The 19587-nt window shown below is 42.8% G+C and overlaps 2 protein-coding genes across 4 annotated transcripts in view; one reads left to right on the top strand and one right to left on the bottom strand.

The window, feature by feature from the left end:
- Positions 1 to 9909, top strand: part of FAM118A (family with sequence similarity 118, member A) — a 28191-nt gene extending 18282 nt beyond the window's left edge. For 2 of the 3 annotated variants that reach the window (XM_008582765.1, XM_008582766.1), the window contains exons 6-8: positions 2229 to 2514; positions 4489 to 4521; positions 6098 to 6764. In XM_008582765.1, the coding sequence (XP_008580987.1) occupies positions 2229 to 2514; positions 4489 to 4521; positions 6098 to 6324 (546 nt within the window). In that variant the 3' untranslated portion in view covers positions 6325 to 6764. Of the gene's footprint in view, positions 1 to 2228; positions 2515 to 4488; positions 4522 to 6097; positions 6765 to 9843 lie in introns of those variants that run through there. The other variant, XM_008582767.1, reaches the window with a different exon arrangement.
- A 3445-nt stretch (positions 9910 to 13354) lies between these two features.
- LOC103598719 (structural maintenance of chromosomes protein 1B) overlaps positions 13355 to 19587 on the bottom strand; it is an 87633-nt gene continuing 81400 nt past the window's right edge. Inside the window, exons 24-26 of the mRNA XM_008582764.1 lie at positions 17747 to 17816; positions 14857 to 14967; positions 13355 to 13997 (exon numbers count right to left, since the gene is read on the bottom strand). Of these exons, the coding sequence (XP_008580986.1) occupies positions 13896 to 13997; positions 14857 to 14967; positions 17747 to 17816 (283 nt within the window). The 3' untranslated portion in view covers positions 13355 to 13895. The remainder of the gene's footprint in view (positions 13998 to 14856; positions 14968 to 17746; positions 17817 to 19587) is intronic.

The raw sequence follows: 19587 nt of genomic DNA, 5'->3' as shown, positions 1-19587 counted from the left end.
TTTTTGGGGTTTTTTTTTTTTTTTTTTTTTGGTCTTTTTTTCCTGTAGCTTTCGGAACCTTGTTTTTTTTTTTTTTATTTGTTATGCATATTCATAGGGTACAAAGCTGACTGTCACCACATGTGCCCAAGATGTGATGATCAGATCAATACTATTGGCAAAACCAGTACCACAAATTGCAGCTGTTCCCGTGCCCCCCACCCAACCTATCTCTGGCCTACCCCCCAACCCCTGGTACGTTCTCTCCCTCTGCAAATCCAGCACACCCTATGGTCTTTCTTTCCTTCCCTCTTTCTCTTTTAGGTCTCACTTATGAGTGAGTCCATGTGATATTTTCCCCTCTGTGCCTGGCATTTCACTTAACATAATTTTCTCCAAGCTCGTCCATGTTGCTGCAAATGGCAGAATTTCATTCTTCTTTATGGATGAGTAGTATTCCATGTGTAGATATACCACAGTTTCCTTGTCCAGTCATCTGTCGTTGGACATTTAGATTGATTTCAACTCTTGGCTATTGTCAATAGAGCTGTGATGAACGTGAGAGTGCAGGTGTCCCTTCAGCATGATGATTTCCATTCCTTTGGATGTATACCTAGAAGTGGGATTCCTGGATTGTATGGCAGTTCTATCTGTAGTTGTTTGAAAAAACTCCATACTGTTTTTTCCTAGTAGCTGTACTAGTTTACAGTCCCACCAGCAGTTCAAGAGGCTTCCCCTTTCTCTGCAACCTCATCAGCATTTGTTATTCTCTGTCTTTTTTATTATAGCCAGTCTAACTGGGGTGAGATGATATCTCAGTGTGGGTTTAATTTGCATTTCCGCAATGATAAGTGATGTAGCGCATTTTTTTTAAGGACCTATTGGCCATTTGTATGTCTTCCTTTGAAAAATATCTATTCATTTCCTTTTCCCATTTTTTAATTGGGTTATTTGTTTTTTTACTGTGTAGTTGTTTGAGTTCCTTATATATACTTGATATTAATCCCTTGTTGGCTCTATAGTGTGCAAATGTTTTTTCCCATTCTGTAGGTTGTCATTTCAGTCTGTTGATTGTTTCCTTTGCTGGGGAGAATCGTTTTAGTTTGATATAATCCCATTTGTTTTTTCTTTTGTTGCTTGTGCTGTTTTGTTTTTTCTTTTTTTTTTTTTCTTTAGCTTTCAAAACTTAGTTTTCTTTTTCTTTTTGTTTTTAATTTAAAAAATTTTTTTTGGATCCGAACCCTTGATTTAGGTGTTATTAGCATTACACTCTAATCAACTGAGCCAGCCCAGCCAGCCCCAAACCTCGTTTGAAAACTTCATTCTCGGTGAGGTTTCTCAATGCCCCAGACAGGATGACGCGTGGAAAAGCTGTGCTTCCCGTGGCTTTCTAAACGCTTCCGCGCGGCACTCAGCCACTGCAGTGTCTCCATGGTTCCCTAGCGAGCTCAGGGTCCAGCTCTCTGTTCCTCACTGCTAGACCCCGGGCCTGTGTCACTGCCAGCACAGTGTCAGCAGAATGAGTGACGGGGCGGGAACTTCTCAGTTGGGGAGTTGATGCTGCTGGTTGGGTGTAAGAGATACCAGTGCTGATACTGAAGTTCTCTCTGTGATGACTGGATCTCTGCATTGCGGATTCTCTGCTGCTTGCCTGGGTGACCCCACACAGTCTTTGCTTCCCTTGTGCCCACCCTGGGCCGCTCTCACTGGTCCCTTCCTCAGCTCTCCTGTTCTTACTCACCAAAACTCTATTCTGACAGCCCCCCTGCCCCCTGGAAAGGTGCCCGTAGGTGATCCATTGATACAGGATATTACCGTGCACAATTCTCAACTGAAAAAAATGTCAATGTCCTTTTTTTATGTCGCAGTAATTTTAAATTGTATATAATTGCAGAAGATTTGAGTTGGGCGACTGCACTGGTGGCGGGGCGGGGCAATAGGCTGTCCTGACCGGGAGGCACATTCACGCTGGTCACAGATTTGGGGCACAGGCCAGTTACCTTGCTCGGGTAGGAAGAGGCTCCATCCTTGCCGAGAGGGGCCTCAGCTTAGCCTTGGCCCTACTGCTGCCGAAGAGCGCCACGTCGAGTGTGCACCTCCTTTCTAACTATGCTCCTCAGCGTGGCTCTTGGGGGGGGCCCGTTAGGGAGCAGCGATTTGAAAGCACACATACGTGGCTTTACGGTTAGTCACAAGCTTCTGCTGTCTCTTTCTAACAATATCCCGTCTCTTTGTTGGCTTTTTCATAGGAGGTCCTCCAGAACTTATACCGCACCAAGTCTTTCCTGTTTGTGGGCTGTGGAGAGACCCTTCGTGATCAGATATTCCAGGCTCTCTTCCTTTACTCAGTGCCAAATAAGGTGGATTTAGAGCACTACATGGTTGTGCTCAAGGAGAATGAAGACCATTTCTTTAAGCATCAAGCAGAGATGCTTTTGCATGGAATTAAAGTAGTATCCTATGGGGACTGTTTTGACTATTTTCCAGGATATGTGCAAGACCTTGCCACTCAGATCTGCAAACAGCAAAGTCCAGGTATGGGGTTTTGTCTTCACTTCTTAAGTACAAAACTTGTAGGGTTCTTTCGGTTGCCTTTTCCTTTCTTTCTTTCAAGATATAATTCATACCATAAAATTCACTAGTCTTCGTTTTGTTTTTTTTTAAATGCCTCTGTGTCATTTAAAATTAGAAGATTGATGTATTTGGTATGATAGTAACAGTCTGTAAATAGAACTTTAAAGTAACTTTAACGTGCGCAGCTGTGCACACATTTATAGTTGGACACACTTATTCACATCTCAGGTTACCTTAACTGAGAAAGAAAACTGCTGGGCCAGCTTTATCAGCTGTGATACTTAAAACTGAAAGATGCAGATATCTCATTCCTTTATCTTGTCACTATATTTATTTATTTATTTATTTATTTCCCTTTTCCTCTTTTTTCGTGACCGGTAACAGGATCGCAACCCTCGGTGTCGCGCCCGCACCGCACTCAACCAGTGAGCGGACCGGTCTCTATATGGGATCCGAACCCTCGGTGGGAGCACCACTGTGCTCCCAAGTGCCACACTCCACCGAGTGCGCCACCGGGCCGGCCCTTGTCACTATATTTAAAAGTTAAAACTTTAAAAGCATAAAATGATTTTATAAAGACTTTTATTTCTTTATTTGAATAACATATTTTTCCTGTTCCGTTGAGTACAACACACCTTTCAAGCAATGCTCCTTGGCCCTTTTAGGGAATTGTTCATCTTGCCAGGAATGAGCAGGATAATTGAGAAATTCTTAAACTTGGTCACCTTGACACAAGGGAGTAAACAGCTTTGGTTTGGTATCATAAAACATTGATGATGGCAAGCTTGGAAAGGTATGTATCAACTGTCATTTAATCATAATAGGAAACCCAGACACAGTCACCTGCGCAGTTAGGTTAGCCACAAAGACATTGTGTGTGACCAGCTATGAACTTGAAGACCCACGGGGCTGGTGATGATAAGAAAATAGGCATTGGCACACATTCCAGCATCTTCCTCAACTTTGAGTTTTAATCCTTTTTAGAGATGTTTCTTTCTGTGCATCCTCTCTCCTTTCTCATCTACCACTCCAGGAACTTTATATAGAAAGGTGGTTTTTCTTTGTGTTGGTCTCAGATGCTGATGAGTTATTATTATTTTTTTTTAAAGATGACCAGTAAGGGGATCTTAACCCTTGACTTGGTGTTGTCAGCACCACGCTCTCCCAAGTGAGCTAACCGGCCATCCCTATATAGGGATCCGAACCCGTGGCCTTGGTGTTATCAGCACCGCACTCTACCGAGTGAGCCACGGGCTGGCCTGGACCCCAACATTTTGAAGCTTGGATTGGGTTTCTGGCCTGACAGCAGAGCAAAATGCACCATTTAGCATGTCCTAGTAGTGGCCCTGGTGCATCGCTCTGCAGAGGCAGGGGGGCTGTCGCATCTCTGCCCCAACCACTGCCTCTCCTGCCTCCACACCCATGACTCCCCAGAAGACCAGAACCTCATGTGAACCCCAAGTGAGCTTGGGCTCCTGGAGTGTGTGGCTGAGTGGCTTCCTGTCCCTGCTGAGGCCTCTTCCTAGGCCCTGGCAGCTGAGTGGATTCGACAAGCTGCCTGGGGACTGAAAGGACATTGGGATTTTTAATCTGTGACTGTGTCATGAAGAATAGTTGCATTTGCATTCATGGAATTCCTCTCTTGATGCGAGAGGAGGCTCACTGACGGTGACAGTAATATCACCAATCGCAGGTACCGCACTGCGCTCCCCATGTGCCAGCTGACTCTAGGTATGTCACGTGGTTGTTCAGTGAGTCCTCATGTCAGCCCTGGGAGGTGGAGCAGAGAGGGCAGCAGGTAGCCCAGGAGCCCACAACCAGCACGTGCCAAGCTGCACCAAAGCCCGTCGGCAGTCACTGCAGCCCTGCCTGCAAGCAGCCCGCAGGAGGGCCCTGGAAGTTGTGTTCTGCTGACTGTTTTTCTTTCTTCTTCAGATGCTGATCAGATGGACAGCACCACGTTATTGGGTAAAGCAGATCTTTATTTTTGTCAGCCTGTTTTTTTTTTTTTGTCTTTTGTCTTTTTCCGTGTCCGGCAACAGGATTGTACCCCTCGGTGTTGCTCCCGCGCCTCGCTCAGCCAGTGAGCGGGAACCGGTCTGTATGTGGGATCTGAACCCTCGGGTGGGAGCGCCGCCGCGCTTCCCAAGCGGCGCACTATCCAGTGCGCCACCGGGCCGGCCCTTGCCAGCCTGTTTTTTGCCTACATATTCCATTACCTTCCTGCCACTACTTATAAAATCATAAAAGTATACTTCGCACATTAAATAATTACCTTGTATTAAAACAGCCCCACTAGAGATGATAAATAGCAATTTCTGTCTAGTCCCTGCCACAATGAAGGGACTAAAAATCCATCCCTTTACTGGGAAGCCGATTAATCTGCTGGTACTTGAGAATCGATAACTTCGTATAATGTATGCTATACGAAGTTATTACGCCCTCGGGTGGGAGCTCCGCCGCGCTTCCCAAGCGGCGCACTATCCAGTGCGCCACCGGGCCGGCCCTTGCCAGCCTGTTTTTTGCCTACATATTCCATTACCTTCCTGCCACTACTTATAAAATCATAAAAGTATACTTCGCACATTAAATAATTACCTTGTATTAAAACAGCCCCACTAGAGATGATAAATAGCAATTTCTGTCTAGTCCCTGCCACAATGAAGGGACTAAAAATCCATCCCTTTACTGGGAAGCCGATTAATCTGCTGGTACTTGAGAATAATTTCCTGTCCTGGCACCAAGAGTTCCAGAGGAATTAGAACAAGGTTCTGTTTGTATTGTACCATTTAGTGCAAGATGTAGCAACCTAGAGCCATGCCTCCCACTTCAGAAACTTTAATTGCAAGGGTCTAAGCTTTCGGGTAAAATGTTTCTATTTAGTCCTTTTTTGAAATGTGAATGTTCTTCTTGCTGGGCTCAACTCTCCCTGTTCATAAATTAACAAGACCCAGTAGTTACCAGCATCCTCCCGTGGTGAACTGGTCACCAGCTGTCTCCACTTTCTGAGTGAGTCGGGTTAAAAGTTGCTCTGGCTAGTGGAGCAGAGGCCTTTGCGTGCAGCCCTGTTTTCTCTGCCTGTTTGGCCCAGTGTATCCAGAGATAGGAAAATGTGTATCAGGGCTGGCCAGTTACTCAGTTGGTTAGAGTGGTGCTGATAACACCAAGGTCGTGGGTTCAGATCCCCGTACTGGCCAGCCACCAAAAAAAAAAGAAAGAAAATGGGTGTCAGTGTGGGGACTGCTGACATCACATCCACGTGGTGATGTGGGTCAGTTCAGGAATCATAAAACAGTTGCACTCAGCTCTCCATTTCCACCCTCTTTCCATGTGAAAGGACATATTTACTATAGTTGTCGTCTCACTTTAATGTGACCCCCAGAACCATAGTCTTCTGTTGAAAAAAGCATTAACTTCATTGATATAATCTGTAGCGTATGGCAGAGATTATTTGGCCAGTGCTTCGAAGCAATCAGATTTATAAAGTGGTTTTTAGAGGGTAGACTTTGGAATAGATAAGCTTTTTAATGTTTTCATCTTTCAGGTAACGCATGTCAGGATAGTGCAAAGAGGAATTTAGAAGAGAATGGAATTGAAGTTTCAAAAAAACTCAGACAATCAGAGACCGGTATTGTGTTCTTTCTTTTTGTGGGGAACCCATCTCAGGTCTGTCTTGTTGGTGGGTGTTTTCACTCATGGAGTTTTCTTTTATGCCCTTCACCCCTTGGTGGGAGGGACGATGCATACATTGTGTCAGGGTCAAGAATCTGACCTCTCACCCCAGCCCATTCCAACTGCCCAGAGTACCCCCTTTAGAATTTCTGTTGATTAAGTAAGCACGTTATTGGCGAAAAAATACACTGAGAAAGTGCACACATTGTAAGGCCAGCTCATTGAGTTTTCAAAGTGAATATACCTCTATAGTCACACCCAGTGATTACAGAAACATGTTGTCAGGAGTCCCCTGCTGCTTTCCAGTCACTCCCCCACCACCCAAGGGTGACCAATGTCCTGACTTAGCTCACCTTCATCTCAAGAGAAAACCACTTTAAGTCATTTGGCTTTGTTACCTCTATCATTGACTAAGATTTATTTAAACTGTTTATTAATATTTAAACTGTTTAAACTGATTTAAATGGACTGTCTCTGTTGACACCAGGAAAGGTGGCCTGGCGCACTTGCAGTGCCACCTCCCTCCTTTCCTCCTCCTCCTCCTCCCAGGTTTTACCAGTATCTTCCCACCTCCCGTTTCTCATCTCTTCCTGAGCCCACCAGCTTTTACATTCTCAATATCGATTACCATGGTTACAGGACAGAAAAGAAATAAGACCCCCAGTCTGTCTGTAGGTTGATTCTAAAAGTTGGAAAACAAAAGCATTTCCTGTATTAAAACAGTGCCAGCATTTCCTGGTCAGCTAACCTGCGTTGTGTTCATGGGCCCAGTGTCGTGACTACTGTGCCAGTCGCAGGGCATGTTCTCAGTATGAAGGTCAAGTATGCTTTTTCCTTATACTCCATTCTCCCATTTTTGATTGTTTCTTATTGGGATCTTAAGATATTTGCGTTGCTTTTTATTTTTTGAGGAGTTTTTAGATTCCTCTGTCCTCCTTGTTGTCCAAAAAATAACGCTTCACAATATCCTGAAATTCCCTGAGACACCTTTCACTTGTGCACCTGCTGGACTGCGGCACACTTGCCGCCCTGGAGCTCCCCTGCCTGTGCCCTGCAATCGGCGCCCCCGTCCATTCTGCCAGGTCCTCCTCAGGTAGCTTCCGCAGGCCCTGGGCGTGGAGGGTCAGCTCTTCAAGGGCTGTGTGTGTGCAGGTGTCTATTCGTGGTCCTCCTGCTCCATAGATGGTCTGAGTGTCGGATCCTTGGTTCATGATTTCCCCTGGAACGCCACTGTCTTAAGTGCCGGGTTCCCTGTGAGGAGGGTCTGCTGTGAACCTAGTTCCCAGTGATGTGGGTGACCTGTTGTTTTCCTTTCTGTAAGATTTTAGGATCTTCTCTTCTCTTGATGTGTAGAAATTTCACCAGGATATATTTAGGTGGTAAGTTTTTTTCTCTTCCTTTTCTCCAGGTCTGTCTGGAATAATCTGATTTCCTTGATTCTTCTTCTCTCCAACTTCTTTCTCTGTTCTCTCTTCCTGGAATTCATACTACAGTAGTTGGGGCTTCCTGGATTGATTTCTACTACCTTTTTAAGTTTTCTCTAATGTCTCTTAATTTTCATTTTCTGCCTCCATTTTTTCAAAAACTTTCTGGGGGATTCTTAAAATTATGTTCTAGCCCTTGAGTTAAATTTTTGACAGTGTGATCTTAAACTTCTGAGGGCTCTTGTTTTCTGACTTATTCCTTCTCCTAGAATTTGTTGTTTTATGACTATGATATTTTTTCAGATTTTTGGAGACACCAGAGGCCTTCTGTCATCTGACTCTACTCCATTCCTGGAAACACTGGGATAGAGGATTTTCAAATAACAGAGTTTGTTTTTTATTACTTTAGATAAAAAATCCTCAGTAAGACACTCTTAAACGCTTATGTAACAATCCACCACGAACTTGTGAGAGCTATGAAGCATTTAATATGAGGGTAAAGGGCTGGCTGGTTAGCTCAGTTGGTTAGAGCGTGGTGCTGATAGCACCGAGGCCGCCCCGCCCTCCCGCAAAAAGAAAGAAATGTGGGGGTGTATCAATTACCTACTTATTAAACATTAAAGTTCTTCAGTGGGTATGTGTGAAGCAGTGCTGTGGTGCTGCGTTTTCCTTCTATACCACAGGAACACGTACGGTTCAAGTAATCTGTTGTAGACACAAAGATTTACAGTGAACGCAAATAACAGTCAAACAAAATAAATAGGCAGTTTTTGTTTTTTTTTTTCCTTTTTGTCTTTTTTCGTGACCGGCAACGGATCACAACCCTCAGTGTCGCACCCATACCGGACCGGGACCGGCAACGGGATCGCAACCCTCGGTGTTGCTCCCGCACCTCACTCAGCCAGTGAGCGGCCGGTCTGTATGTGGGATCTGAACCCTCGGCGGGAGCGCCTCCGCACTCCCAAGCGGCGCACTGTAGCAGTGCGCCACCGGGCTGGCCCAAATAGGCAGTTTTTAAAAATGGTTACCTGCACCATGAGTTGTTACCCACTAGGACTGGTGGCAAGAGGAGACGGAAGGCTGTAGCGTCCTGCCGTCCAGCTGCGGGTGAAGGCACGAGAGCGTTGGCGATCCTTTTGGGAGAGGACAGCGGAAGGACTGCTGCCAGTCTGGGGCTCTGCAGCCTCGTTTAGATTTTATACTTCAGTGCACGTGGGCACACATATCTTTAGAGGGAGAATTCAATTTTGATAGTGTTTTGGATAAAACTCTTTGACGTCTGTTAGCAAATATTTGGATTGTGAGTTCAGCTAGTAGAGGTGCTTGAAACTAAAATAAAACCAAAACTAGTGTTCTTTGCTGTTTTCTCCAGGGCGAGTGGTTCTTTGCCATGAGTCTTTTTCGTGTTCCTTGTTTTCCTCATGTCTGGCTCCCCAGTTGCCTGCTGGTACTTAAGGCCGGCCCAGGTGACTGCTCTCAGTAGATAGTGTTGATTTCTCTTGGTGCTGCTGTGTGTACATATGTTTTATCCCTCAGTTGTCTATCTCCGACTGGTGTTGTGTACAGTGGGTGGCAGGGCTTGTTGTCTGGTAGACTTTGCCATAGAGCCGTGGGCAGGGTTCCCCTTTGATGCCTTGTGGGAGCTTTGCTCCTGGGTGCCAGCACCCACAGCAGCAGCCCTGCCTCTCCCCAGGCAGTTATGGCTCCTTAAGGAAGAGCCCTAAGAGTCTCTCTCTCTGGTGCAGAAAGATTTGGCCTGTTCTGTTCTTGGCCATACCTGTAGCCTGGAGAGCCCAGAGGAATCGAAGGTTGGGTCTGCATGGCAGCCCCAGTGTGTGTGCTGAGCCTTCACCCTTCTTCCAGAAGGCTCCCACTGAATGTGTTGGAAGTTCCCCAACCTCACTCTGTGAGAAGGGAAACAGCGTTCATGGTCATGGGTTGAGATTTCCACAGATCTTTGTCAACCTAATGTCATATTTTATTTGATCCCCTGATGGTATTTATAACTCTGCAAGGCCACTTCTAGACAGTGGCTACTGTTTCCATCATGGAGGGTCTTTCAGAGGGTTTTTTTTTGTTTTTTTTTACAATTTTTAAAGAAAAATTGTAAAGCAGTTTCTGAAATGGAAATCTCATTGCAAATACTTTTTGTAGCTGAATTTTAACATTTTGGTATTCCTTTTTGTTTAAACAGATGATGCTGGAGGGTCTTGAAATCTTTAAAACCAGTAAAACCTTCAACTTGAAAACCAGCCTTCTCGAAATGGAAATCTCATTGCAAATACTTTTTGTAGCTGAATTTTAACATTTTGGTATTCCTTTCTTTTGTTTAAACAGATGATGCTGGAGGGTCTTGAAATCTTTAAAACCAGTAAAACCTTCAACTTGAAAACCAGCCTTCTCAAAAAAAAAAAAAAGAAAAGAAAGAAAAAAAAGAAGAAAAGCAGCTTTCTGTAAGCACAGTGCCATGCCCAAACTATGAAGAGTGTACAGAGGACTCCACACGGATCTCAATTCTAAACCGTCACCTACCCCAAGAGAGCAATGTTGCGGTGTGGCCCTCAAGGCTGGGTGAAAGAGCTCCATTGTATGTGTTTAACCACAATGGAGGGTGACACGTACACACTTCAGGTACACTTTGTAAGGACTGATGGACAGCTACCTCAGGGACCAACATCGGTGGGAAAGGACGTACGGGTATTCCTGACTCCCATTTGACATGCTCTCTTGCATCAAGGTGGTATTTCCCTAATAAAAGGGAGAAGATTGTGAAAACTGTCCAAGCAACAGTAGTTGCCAAAGAGAAAATAAGAACTAGGCTTACATGTTATAATTTTTATGTGGAAACATCTGTTACTGTACAAGGTATTTTAAAGGTATGTTTGTCACATTGTTTAATAGTAAAGAATGAATGGATACTCCAGGCACTGAATCCACTACTGAGAAGGGTATGTTTTTCAAAAGAATGACTAGATCAATAGAGCTTCTTCGGAATTATGCAATTTTAGTAACTCCTGTTCCAGAGAAATCGCAGGGTCTAACTCTGTTACTAAGAAGTGTGAAGTGCAAAGAGCCAGAGAGCCTTTTCTAAAAAGGACAGTTTAGTGTGTGTACAAGTCCACTGTATGACCGATAATTGAGAACGTACAAGTGGGACACAGGACCACGTTTTAAACTTTAATTAGATTATAAATTCCAAACTTTCCAAATCTTTACTCTGTGGGGTAAGGTCTGACCTTTCTGTTCTTATCTCTAAAAATTCTCTTCCTGTGGCCCATATCAAGGGAATTTGCACAGAGTGAGGTAGGCAAAACTTGTAAAGGGCCTGCAGCACTTTAAATGCTTTCAGGGTTGTCTTAAAATGAAGGATTCTCTTTGGAAACAAGCCCTGCTTGGTTTGGTTTGCGGCTGCCCATCTTTGATATGACATTTCTTGCCAAGCCTTGAGACACTCCTCGCTGATGGCGCTGCAGCTCCCACAGGTGCAGAGAAAGTCAACAAAAAGAAACGTAAGGTCGAGGTATAAAGGCAATGAGAGAGAAGCCAGAGACCTACTGAAAACCTTTCCTTTTTTTTTTCTGTTTGAAGTATGGAAAACAGATCTTATTTATCACTCTGGTCATAAATAAAATTTTAATTTCAACCTATGTGCTCAACTTTTCTTTAGTTTTAACATGGCTTGGTATAATATCTGTCCCGACCTGCGGGATAGTCAACGCAGACCCTGGAGGGGGGAGTGGGAATTGGATGGGACAAGAGACACGAGAAATGGAGACAAGACAGTATTCTGATCAAGTCTCATTTATTAGCCAGAAGGTCACAGTTTATATAGACAGCAGGAGGGAATTAGCAGATAAGGAAGTGAGCAACAGATGGTTTACTGAGAAAACCGCAGGGCGGGTTGTTCCGGTAAATGGAAAATTCCCGTTATCTATGGCAAGTTGCAAAGTTACCTACACCCATAGTGCACAGGAGGGGGACGGACGGAAGATAACAGCAAACAAGGCTCTGAGGCCTCCAAGCAATAGCTGGGCGGGCTCGCCGGGCTCTAATGGCTCCGGACAAATATCAAGAGAATTTTTAGCTTGAGTTGCCACTCAGTTGTGAAATCAAGTAAATGATTACTTGAGTGTGTTTAAATTTTTTAAAAAGCAAACATTAAAAATTGTTTTTTAAAGACATTTACAAAATGCAATCAGGTAGATATCTGAATCTGAAAGTTGGCCAGCATATAGCAAAGTTACAAGCACAGATGATGCTGTGGAATAGGATATAAAACTAGAAAAGTAAATTAGAGCCCATTTTTTAGAAAAGCAAGGGCCATGCTGAAGGATCTGAGGATATTTTGCTATAATAAATTAATACAGTAAGTTTTGTTGTAATGCTTGTTTTAAAATACTGGTTTATTCCAACATGATTGATATATTAGATGCAATTTGAGTATGATGCACTTCCTACGTATAATTTCCTCAGTGAAGTACACTAAGTCAAGGGGCAACAAAGTATGGTCCTGTTCATTGCCTCAAGCTAGAAGTTATTTATAACATACATTTATGTGTATGTATGTGCTAAGTAGTTATACAAATACCTACTTAGGAGCTTCCATGCTGCCTCACCAAAGCCTGATGTATCTACTGTGGCCCTTCAAGAAGTTGCTGAACCCTGCACTGGGTGAATGTGGTAAACTCCACCCAGCTGCAGGGAGCTGTGGGAGAATACGCCAAATTCACACCGCCCAGGCTCAGATCCCTAGACAACCTTCCTTCCACCCCTTGCGACAAGACACCCACTTCCGCAAGCAGACTTCAGGTCCTTTTCAAGGTAAAATGTCACATTAATTGTTGTATTTGCATATTTCTTAACTAATGTGTGCATAACTGGCTATTATTTTTATTAGGTCCCTATCTTTATTTTTTTTTTTTTGAGCATGGTACCCCAACCTTGTATTTCCATAGCTCTGTGGTTTTTATTGTGTGCTTTTGCATAGCACAGTGGTTTTCAGGAATGCAGGCATGCTGTGTTATAACAGAACTGACTGTATTTGGAAGGATCACTGAGACTCTAAGAGTCAAAGTTATGAAAGAGTGAAAACAGCCCAGGCAAGAGATATGGGACTACACTGAGCTCATGCAGCATTTAAAGGGACAATTTTAATGTGAAAAGTTGATGTCTTTCAAGATAGAAGGAGTAGTAGATGACTTTGATGGTAGTGCCAGTACTAAAAAAAAAGAACAAAGGAGGACAAACTGGCTTCTGCTACCTACAGTTGAGAAAGTTGCTCTCACTGTGCTGGAGGCTCCCTCGGGACAGGCAGCGAGTCTTTTTGTGACTTAACCTAGTTCTTAGGCACAGAGTGCATTCTTGTTGCATGAAGTAGTGCTGTTCAGAAGTGATTCTGTTATCTCAGGAGGTTGCTCCTTGGTGAACACTTGGCCCCAAAACAGTCTTAAGTAGAAGACCACCTCAGAATCTTCTTGCTCTATTTTGAAGTGGAAATGAAGCACTGCCGAAAAGTGTGCGACTTTCTTTCCTACACATAAGAATGTGTGTAAGTGGAAAAGTCAGCTGTTACTTGAGAAAGCCTGTATTCTTCAAATTTTCCTTTATAGAAATTATATTTAGAAAAATTTCGATTGCATTTAAGCAGATGTAATTGCTTCACCATTAAAAATTTCCTTGGCTTGTAAAATAGTACATTGGAGACATTTTAAATAAGACTTTTTTATTAATGTTTTCAATATTGAAGTATAGTCCCTCTGAAACAATTTTCCATAAAAACCAGGTTCAACAATAATTATTAACTGCCCTATAACTAGTACATTTAAAAACAAAGAATTTCCCTTAAAGATTACTTACAGGTGCAAGGCAAGACCAGAGCGAAGACGATACAGAATTCAAAGTTCTTCTGACTAGCTTGTTTAAATGCAGAAGTTAAAATTATGGTAGAAAATTATACTTTTTTTTTTTTTTTCCATTTAAGCTCATTCAATGCTGACTCGTAGAAAACTTTCACTACTGCAGTGGGGCCTGAACACTCCTTCACTGAAATGAGCTTACAGCCTCTAGCTAGAACAACTAAGATTTTTCCTTAAATGGCACACCACGTTGGTCCTGCTTGCTCCAGAATTTTGTTATTCAAGAGCTGTTTGAGTTTCAGAGTGGGAACTAAACAATGATTAACCTGACCACTATAGGACTGTCCTATTTGCTCTTACAGCTGGCAGGTGCTCAAGGGCACTCTAGTTTCTAACGGGACTGTCCATGTTTCTTGCTGCTTTGTTGGCCTTCAGTTTCTGGATACTGAGAAAGATCTAGGGTCAAAACTCGGCTGAACATGCAGTCATCATACTGAAATGGAGAAAAGACAGTTAAAAGCCAGTTCCCCTAATAGGGAAAAAGTACTATTAAAGTAAAATAGAGCTATTAGTGAGTCTGGATTTGCATTAAAAAGGAAACTCTTTGTACCTAAAAAGGTATCAGTTATCTGCATTTATATCACTTGTTTTTTAAAATATTATCTGGTATGAGATTTTCCATATCTCACATGGCATATTTCCAGGTGGTTCCCTAACATTCTGTAAATTAATTTTTATCTTAGCTTAAAGGAAAACACAGGAGATAAACCCAACTGCCCAAAAACCAAATGACTTCAACTAGTTGCTCTGCTCCATTAGCTCAGGTAAGTATTGTGGATGGCTTAAGAAAGGTGTGTTCACAATCTAAAAGTTACTATCAACCTGGAACGTCTAGTGAGTTCTTTTGTTTTTTCCTATGATACTTTTGGAAGATAAATGGTTCTTTGTTCTACCATGGTGAATTTGTCTTGCTTAAAACATTCAAACATGACAGAAATGTGAACTATAATATTAACAGGTTACTCTCTGTAAGTTAATGTGTACTATTATTTTATGAAACAAAACTATTACTATTCTGTAATTTTCGATTTGCTTCTTTCACTTAAGATATATCTTAAACCTCCATGTAACTGTTATAGGTAAATATCTGAATAGTTACTTTTAAGTCTTATTTGATTAAAAAATCATTTCAGCCTATATTTATTTACTGCAGAAGTCAAACGGTATCTACAAACTTCATTTGGAACTTTTAGTTATAAAAGGAAAGGCCTGTAGCTATAGGAGTACTAAGGTGGGTTTATAGCAGTTTCTCCTTTCCCCCGTTTCTCCTCTCCCCGGTAATTTAGCTTTACCTCTGGATAGACGCCTATTAGCGCATTAGCTCTGGAATAGAACTCTTCTTTTAAGGAAATGATGATCATCTGACACTGTTCTTGAGTCTGCTCTTTGATGTAACTTGATACCTGGGTGGAAATAAAAAGCACATATTTTGTCAGCAAGGACAGGCCTTGTTTGGACTTCGGGGACAGTGATTCTGCATGTCTCTGAGTCTGCCCATTTTAGGTGATAAGGCTCTCACTTGCCTCTCTGGTAATTCAGTAAATCCACCACAATTGCAGACATGGAAGTAGTTTAGATTCTAAAATATAAGAGGTAAGTAAAAAAATAAACTTCATTAAACCTGTGATCTAAAACTTTAAGAATATGTTAAAGAATACAGCTCTAACTTGAGATACTGTCATGTGAATCAGCCTTTATAATGAGACATTTTATGAGTGAAGAACTGGTATTTAAACTTCCAACTTTCTAATTTGCCAACTCAAGCCCTGAAGATGGGAAATACATGGCAATTAAATACGTATCCATAATCCAGTCATTTGGTTAGAGGTGAACTTCGGCTCCTCAGGAAGCTCAATTCCAAAAGGAAACGAGGATATGAGCAAAATATACTGGACAGAAATGAGCCTTGGTGAACAAACTACTTATAGCTTGGAGAACGACAGAGAAGAACTTAGACTCCAAGTAGCAACAGTCTAATGATACTTGCCCACTCCCTAGACCTCTCTGAGGGCTGGAGTGGGTCTGTGTGTGTATCGGTCCTGGCTGCACCCCAGACACTGGAAACAAGCTTTGGAAGCAGGAACAGCAGTTCCATTTGAGGAGTGAGTCACCAGCTAAGGTGAATGATGAGCAAGGAAGGAAACTGCTCTCAGCTAAGAGGCTGAATTCACAGAAGGAACGCCAGCATTACAGGCACCTAACTAATAGTAGCTACTATGATGCAGGACTAAAAAAAGTCTTGGGATAGTGAGAGGAAAAGAAGAGATAGGATGCAAAGATGTATGGCATGCATTTTGCTTGGAGAGTTACCTATTATAAATGTTGGGCACCCTGATCACAAGGAGTGGAGGCTGCTTCATACTTGCTCATAGTACATAAGTGCTCACACTCAATTCAGCAATGGAGTGCCAGGAACATAAATCTCAAAGGGATAATGGAAATTAAGAGGTTTTAATACATAGGATAGGTGCTAATGGAAGTCTTAAGTAAGGCCTAGTCCCTGAAGATGCCACCAACGCAAACATCTAAATTTTGCTGGAAGATGTGGATACCTTAAATGCAACCAAAAAAAGCAGCAGTCCACAAAGATTTCCTGCTCCACAGAATATGGGATACAAAGTACCAAAATTAACCTTCTAAGGGGAGATTTCTCCCAAATGGGTCAGGCCATGGAGTCCAGTCAGCTGATGCAGACTGCTGTCATTCAAGAGAGACAAATCAGGATTTTCTCTTGCTCATATATTTTCTTCTTCCCCCAGTTACCATGAAGTTTCTGGCACAGACTTTTTTGTGTGGTGTGGAGTTCATGTGATATCCTTGTGTATCCTGTGCCATATTAAGAAAGGAGGGTCCTAGGAAGATTTGGGTTAGACGAATACAACTTGGGAAATGCTGAGAGACTACATTCATGACATAAGAAAGTATCTCAGGCTGCGGCTTGATAATATCCCATGACTTGCCCAGGCATCTCATGTGAGACTCAACATAGTAAGAAATCAGGGAAGTCAGCTTCAGAGGCACAGAACCCACTGGGCAGCACCCTAAGACTGAAAATAAGCCAAGCTCACAAAACTAGGTTATAAAACAGAATGCCAGTTTACAAGTAAGTAATGAGAACTGTTATCTGCCAGCATGACCAGGACAGTCTTCTTGTAAGCAGCCGTAAATGCAAAGCCCAGTCATTTCTGGAAGGTGGGTGGGCCTGGAATCAGAACCAGGACATTCTAATTCATTCTAATTCATCCACCTCCAAAAATCCACCTCCAAAAATGGATGGCCCTGGCAGTAGGACCATGATACTGCAACTCTGCAGGTTGGAGCTGTCCCTGCTTTGGGTAGTGATGGGCACTGCCAGGGTTTGCCTTTGTCCTTTGTTCATGTTCCATGGCTGACCCCATTCTCCTTTCCCAAATTCAATCTAATTACAGTCAAGCTATGTGAGCTGCAAGCCTGGGTCTTTAGGTGGCTCTATACAAACTACCCATTGGTCTTTGAGTGCTGCCTAAAATTTAACTCGCAAGTTAAACTGTTACCTTAGCTCCCTCACTGTCTGAAATACTGAAAACAGGATCATGCCCAAGTAAGTTTTGATAAAATTGGGGAGGTAGAATTTTATTTAGTGCTGCTATTCACAGACTTTATTAAACAACTAATTTGATCCATGAGATAAACCCTGTGGCCTGCTATTAGTTGCCCTCTAGTTTTCAATATCTAGATTTGGGAGAAGCAAGTTATAGCAGTAGTAATGCTGCTGATAGCGCACAGTGATCCTCATCTGACCTCTGTGTTGATTTCCTATCAAATCTTGAGGGTCCCCTAAACCTATAATGAAAACAATCACCTTGTTTTTAGATATTTAACTCAGATTTTTTTTTTCTTTTTTGTGACTGGTAAGGGGATCATAACCCTTGGCTTGGTGCTGCCCGCACCACGCTCAGCCAGTGAACGCACCAGCCATCCCTATATAGGATCCGAACCCGCGGCGGGAGCACCACTACGCTCCCAGCGCCGCACTTTCCCGAGTGAGCCACGGGGTCGGCCCTTAACTCAGATTTTTAAAGTATTGATTTTTATTCAGCAATTATCATTGCTTGTCCCACAACCCTGTTTGTTCAAGGTAAACTGTCTTCTGACTGCAATTATAAATATTGTATTGAAAATTAAAAGCAGAAAGAAACTTACTTTGCCAATGTTAGTATTGTCCAGGGCTGCATCCACTTCATCTAAAACAAAGAATGGAGCAGGCCGAAAACTAGAAAAAAAACAGTAAAGTAAGTCACAATTCTCTGTTTTACAAAAGACTTGGAGAAAAGCATTAACAACATTATTCAGAATAAGACACATCCTTTTGGATACTTTTGTCTGGGTAATCAAGGACCTTTATGTTGCTAAATCCAATGCTCATCCTGTGTGACCTATGCAAGGAGTACTCAGTCATCCCCGCTCCTTGAAACACTAGGATGACACAGTCTACTGCCCTCACCCACTGCTCCCTCTGCATTTCTTCTGCTAACACTTCATCTCTCTGACTTTGAACATGGCCGTGCCCTCAGGGCTCAGGGTTTAGGGCTCTCTTGTCTCTAATTAACTCCCTCGGTGATTTCATCTGGTCTCAAGGTTTTAAATACCATCCAAATACTGACAGCTCCCAGTACTTCTACCAATCCTTCTGAACTCTTGCCTCACATGTCCAACTGCTTACTCAACAATTCCACGTAGGGGTCTAACAAGCATCTCACACTCATCCAAAATCAAACTCCTTACCGGCCCTTCCAAAACTACTCCCTCTTGTGGTATTCTTGTAGTAAGCTGCCTCTTACTGCAGCTCTTATCACTCTAGTTGATTAGGCCAAAATCCATTGCGTCATCTGAGTCCTTCACACTCCACGCCCCGTCTGTTACTAAGTTCTGCCAGCTCAAACTTCTGTTCTCATCCTGGTCCAATCCATCACCATCTTTCACCTTGTCAGAATAGTTTTCAAACCCTGTGCCTGCCACTGCTGCATAAAGCCTATTCTTCACACATGCCAGGCTCGCTCTGGCCTTAGGGCCTTGACACTTGCTGCTCTTCACATCTAGAACATTCTTTCCGTAGCTATCTACAACTTGCTCCCATAATTCCTTCAAATCACTGCTCAAATGTTACCCTCTCAAACAGGCCTTCCTGAAACTCTTTAATACCACAAACCCTACTATGCTACTCACTATCTCCATTTCCTACTTTTTTCCCCCCTCTATAGGACTTGTGATTTTCTAATATTCTCTATATAAGAGAATTAGTTTACTAATATACCCTATTTATTATCTGTCTTCCCCAACTAAAATGAAGTATCTGAGGCAGGCATTTTGTTTAGTTCACAGCTGTCTCCCCAGTGTCTGCAATAGCACCTGGCACACAGTAAATAGTTAGTAAATGTTAAATAAATGGATGGGGGCGCCACCTAGTGACGGTCTTATTCTGCTAAGATTCCTTGTACAGAACCTGCCTCCTGCTCTCCCACAGTCCCCCTGCCATAATGGTCTTTTCTCCCTTTCCTGTGGTGACCTATTCCTTTTCCTTCTTGAGACCAGTGAACAATGGTTGTCACACTCCTGTCTATGTTCCTCGTCTTGGAAATAGAGAGGCAGCATTGTCTACTACTCAGATCTTCATCTAATGCTGTGAATGGTGAAAGCTATTATTTGCATTAATTTTAGTTAACTTTTTGTTTCTTGATTTACTTTACAAACAGTATCACCATCATCAGAGGAAATAAGGAGGTTAAATACTTTTTAAAACAAATACTTAGCTTACCATTCTTTACTAAACAGCAGATCTCTGAATATGGACTAGGAAAATAATGTACAAGTGGGACTTTTTGTTTGTTGTTTTTGTTTCCTGGCAATCCTGATGTCACATTTGGCCATTCAAAATATTTTTCTTGGGGCCGGCCCGGTGGCGCACTGCTACAGTGCGCCGCTTGGGAGCGTGGCGGCGCTCCCGCCGAGGGTTCGGATCCCACATTCAGACCCGCCACTCACCG

Source organism: Galeopterus variegatus, unplaced genomic scaffold (genome assembly GCF_000696425.1).
Source record: "Galeopterus variegatus unplaced genomic scaffold, G_variegatus-3.0.2 Scaffold2719, whole genome shotgun sequence".
Taxonomy (NCBI): domain Eukaryota; kingdom Metazoa; phylum Chordata; class Mammalia; order Dermoptera; family Cynocephalidae; genus Galeopterus; species Galeopterus variegatus.
This window is presented reverse-complemented; position numbering and strand designations above follow the sequence as displayed.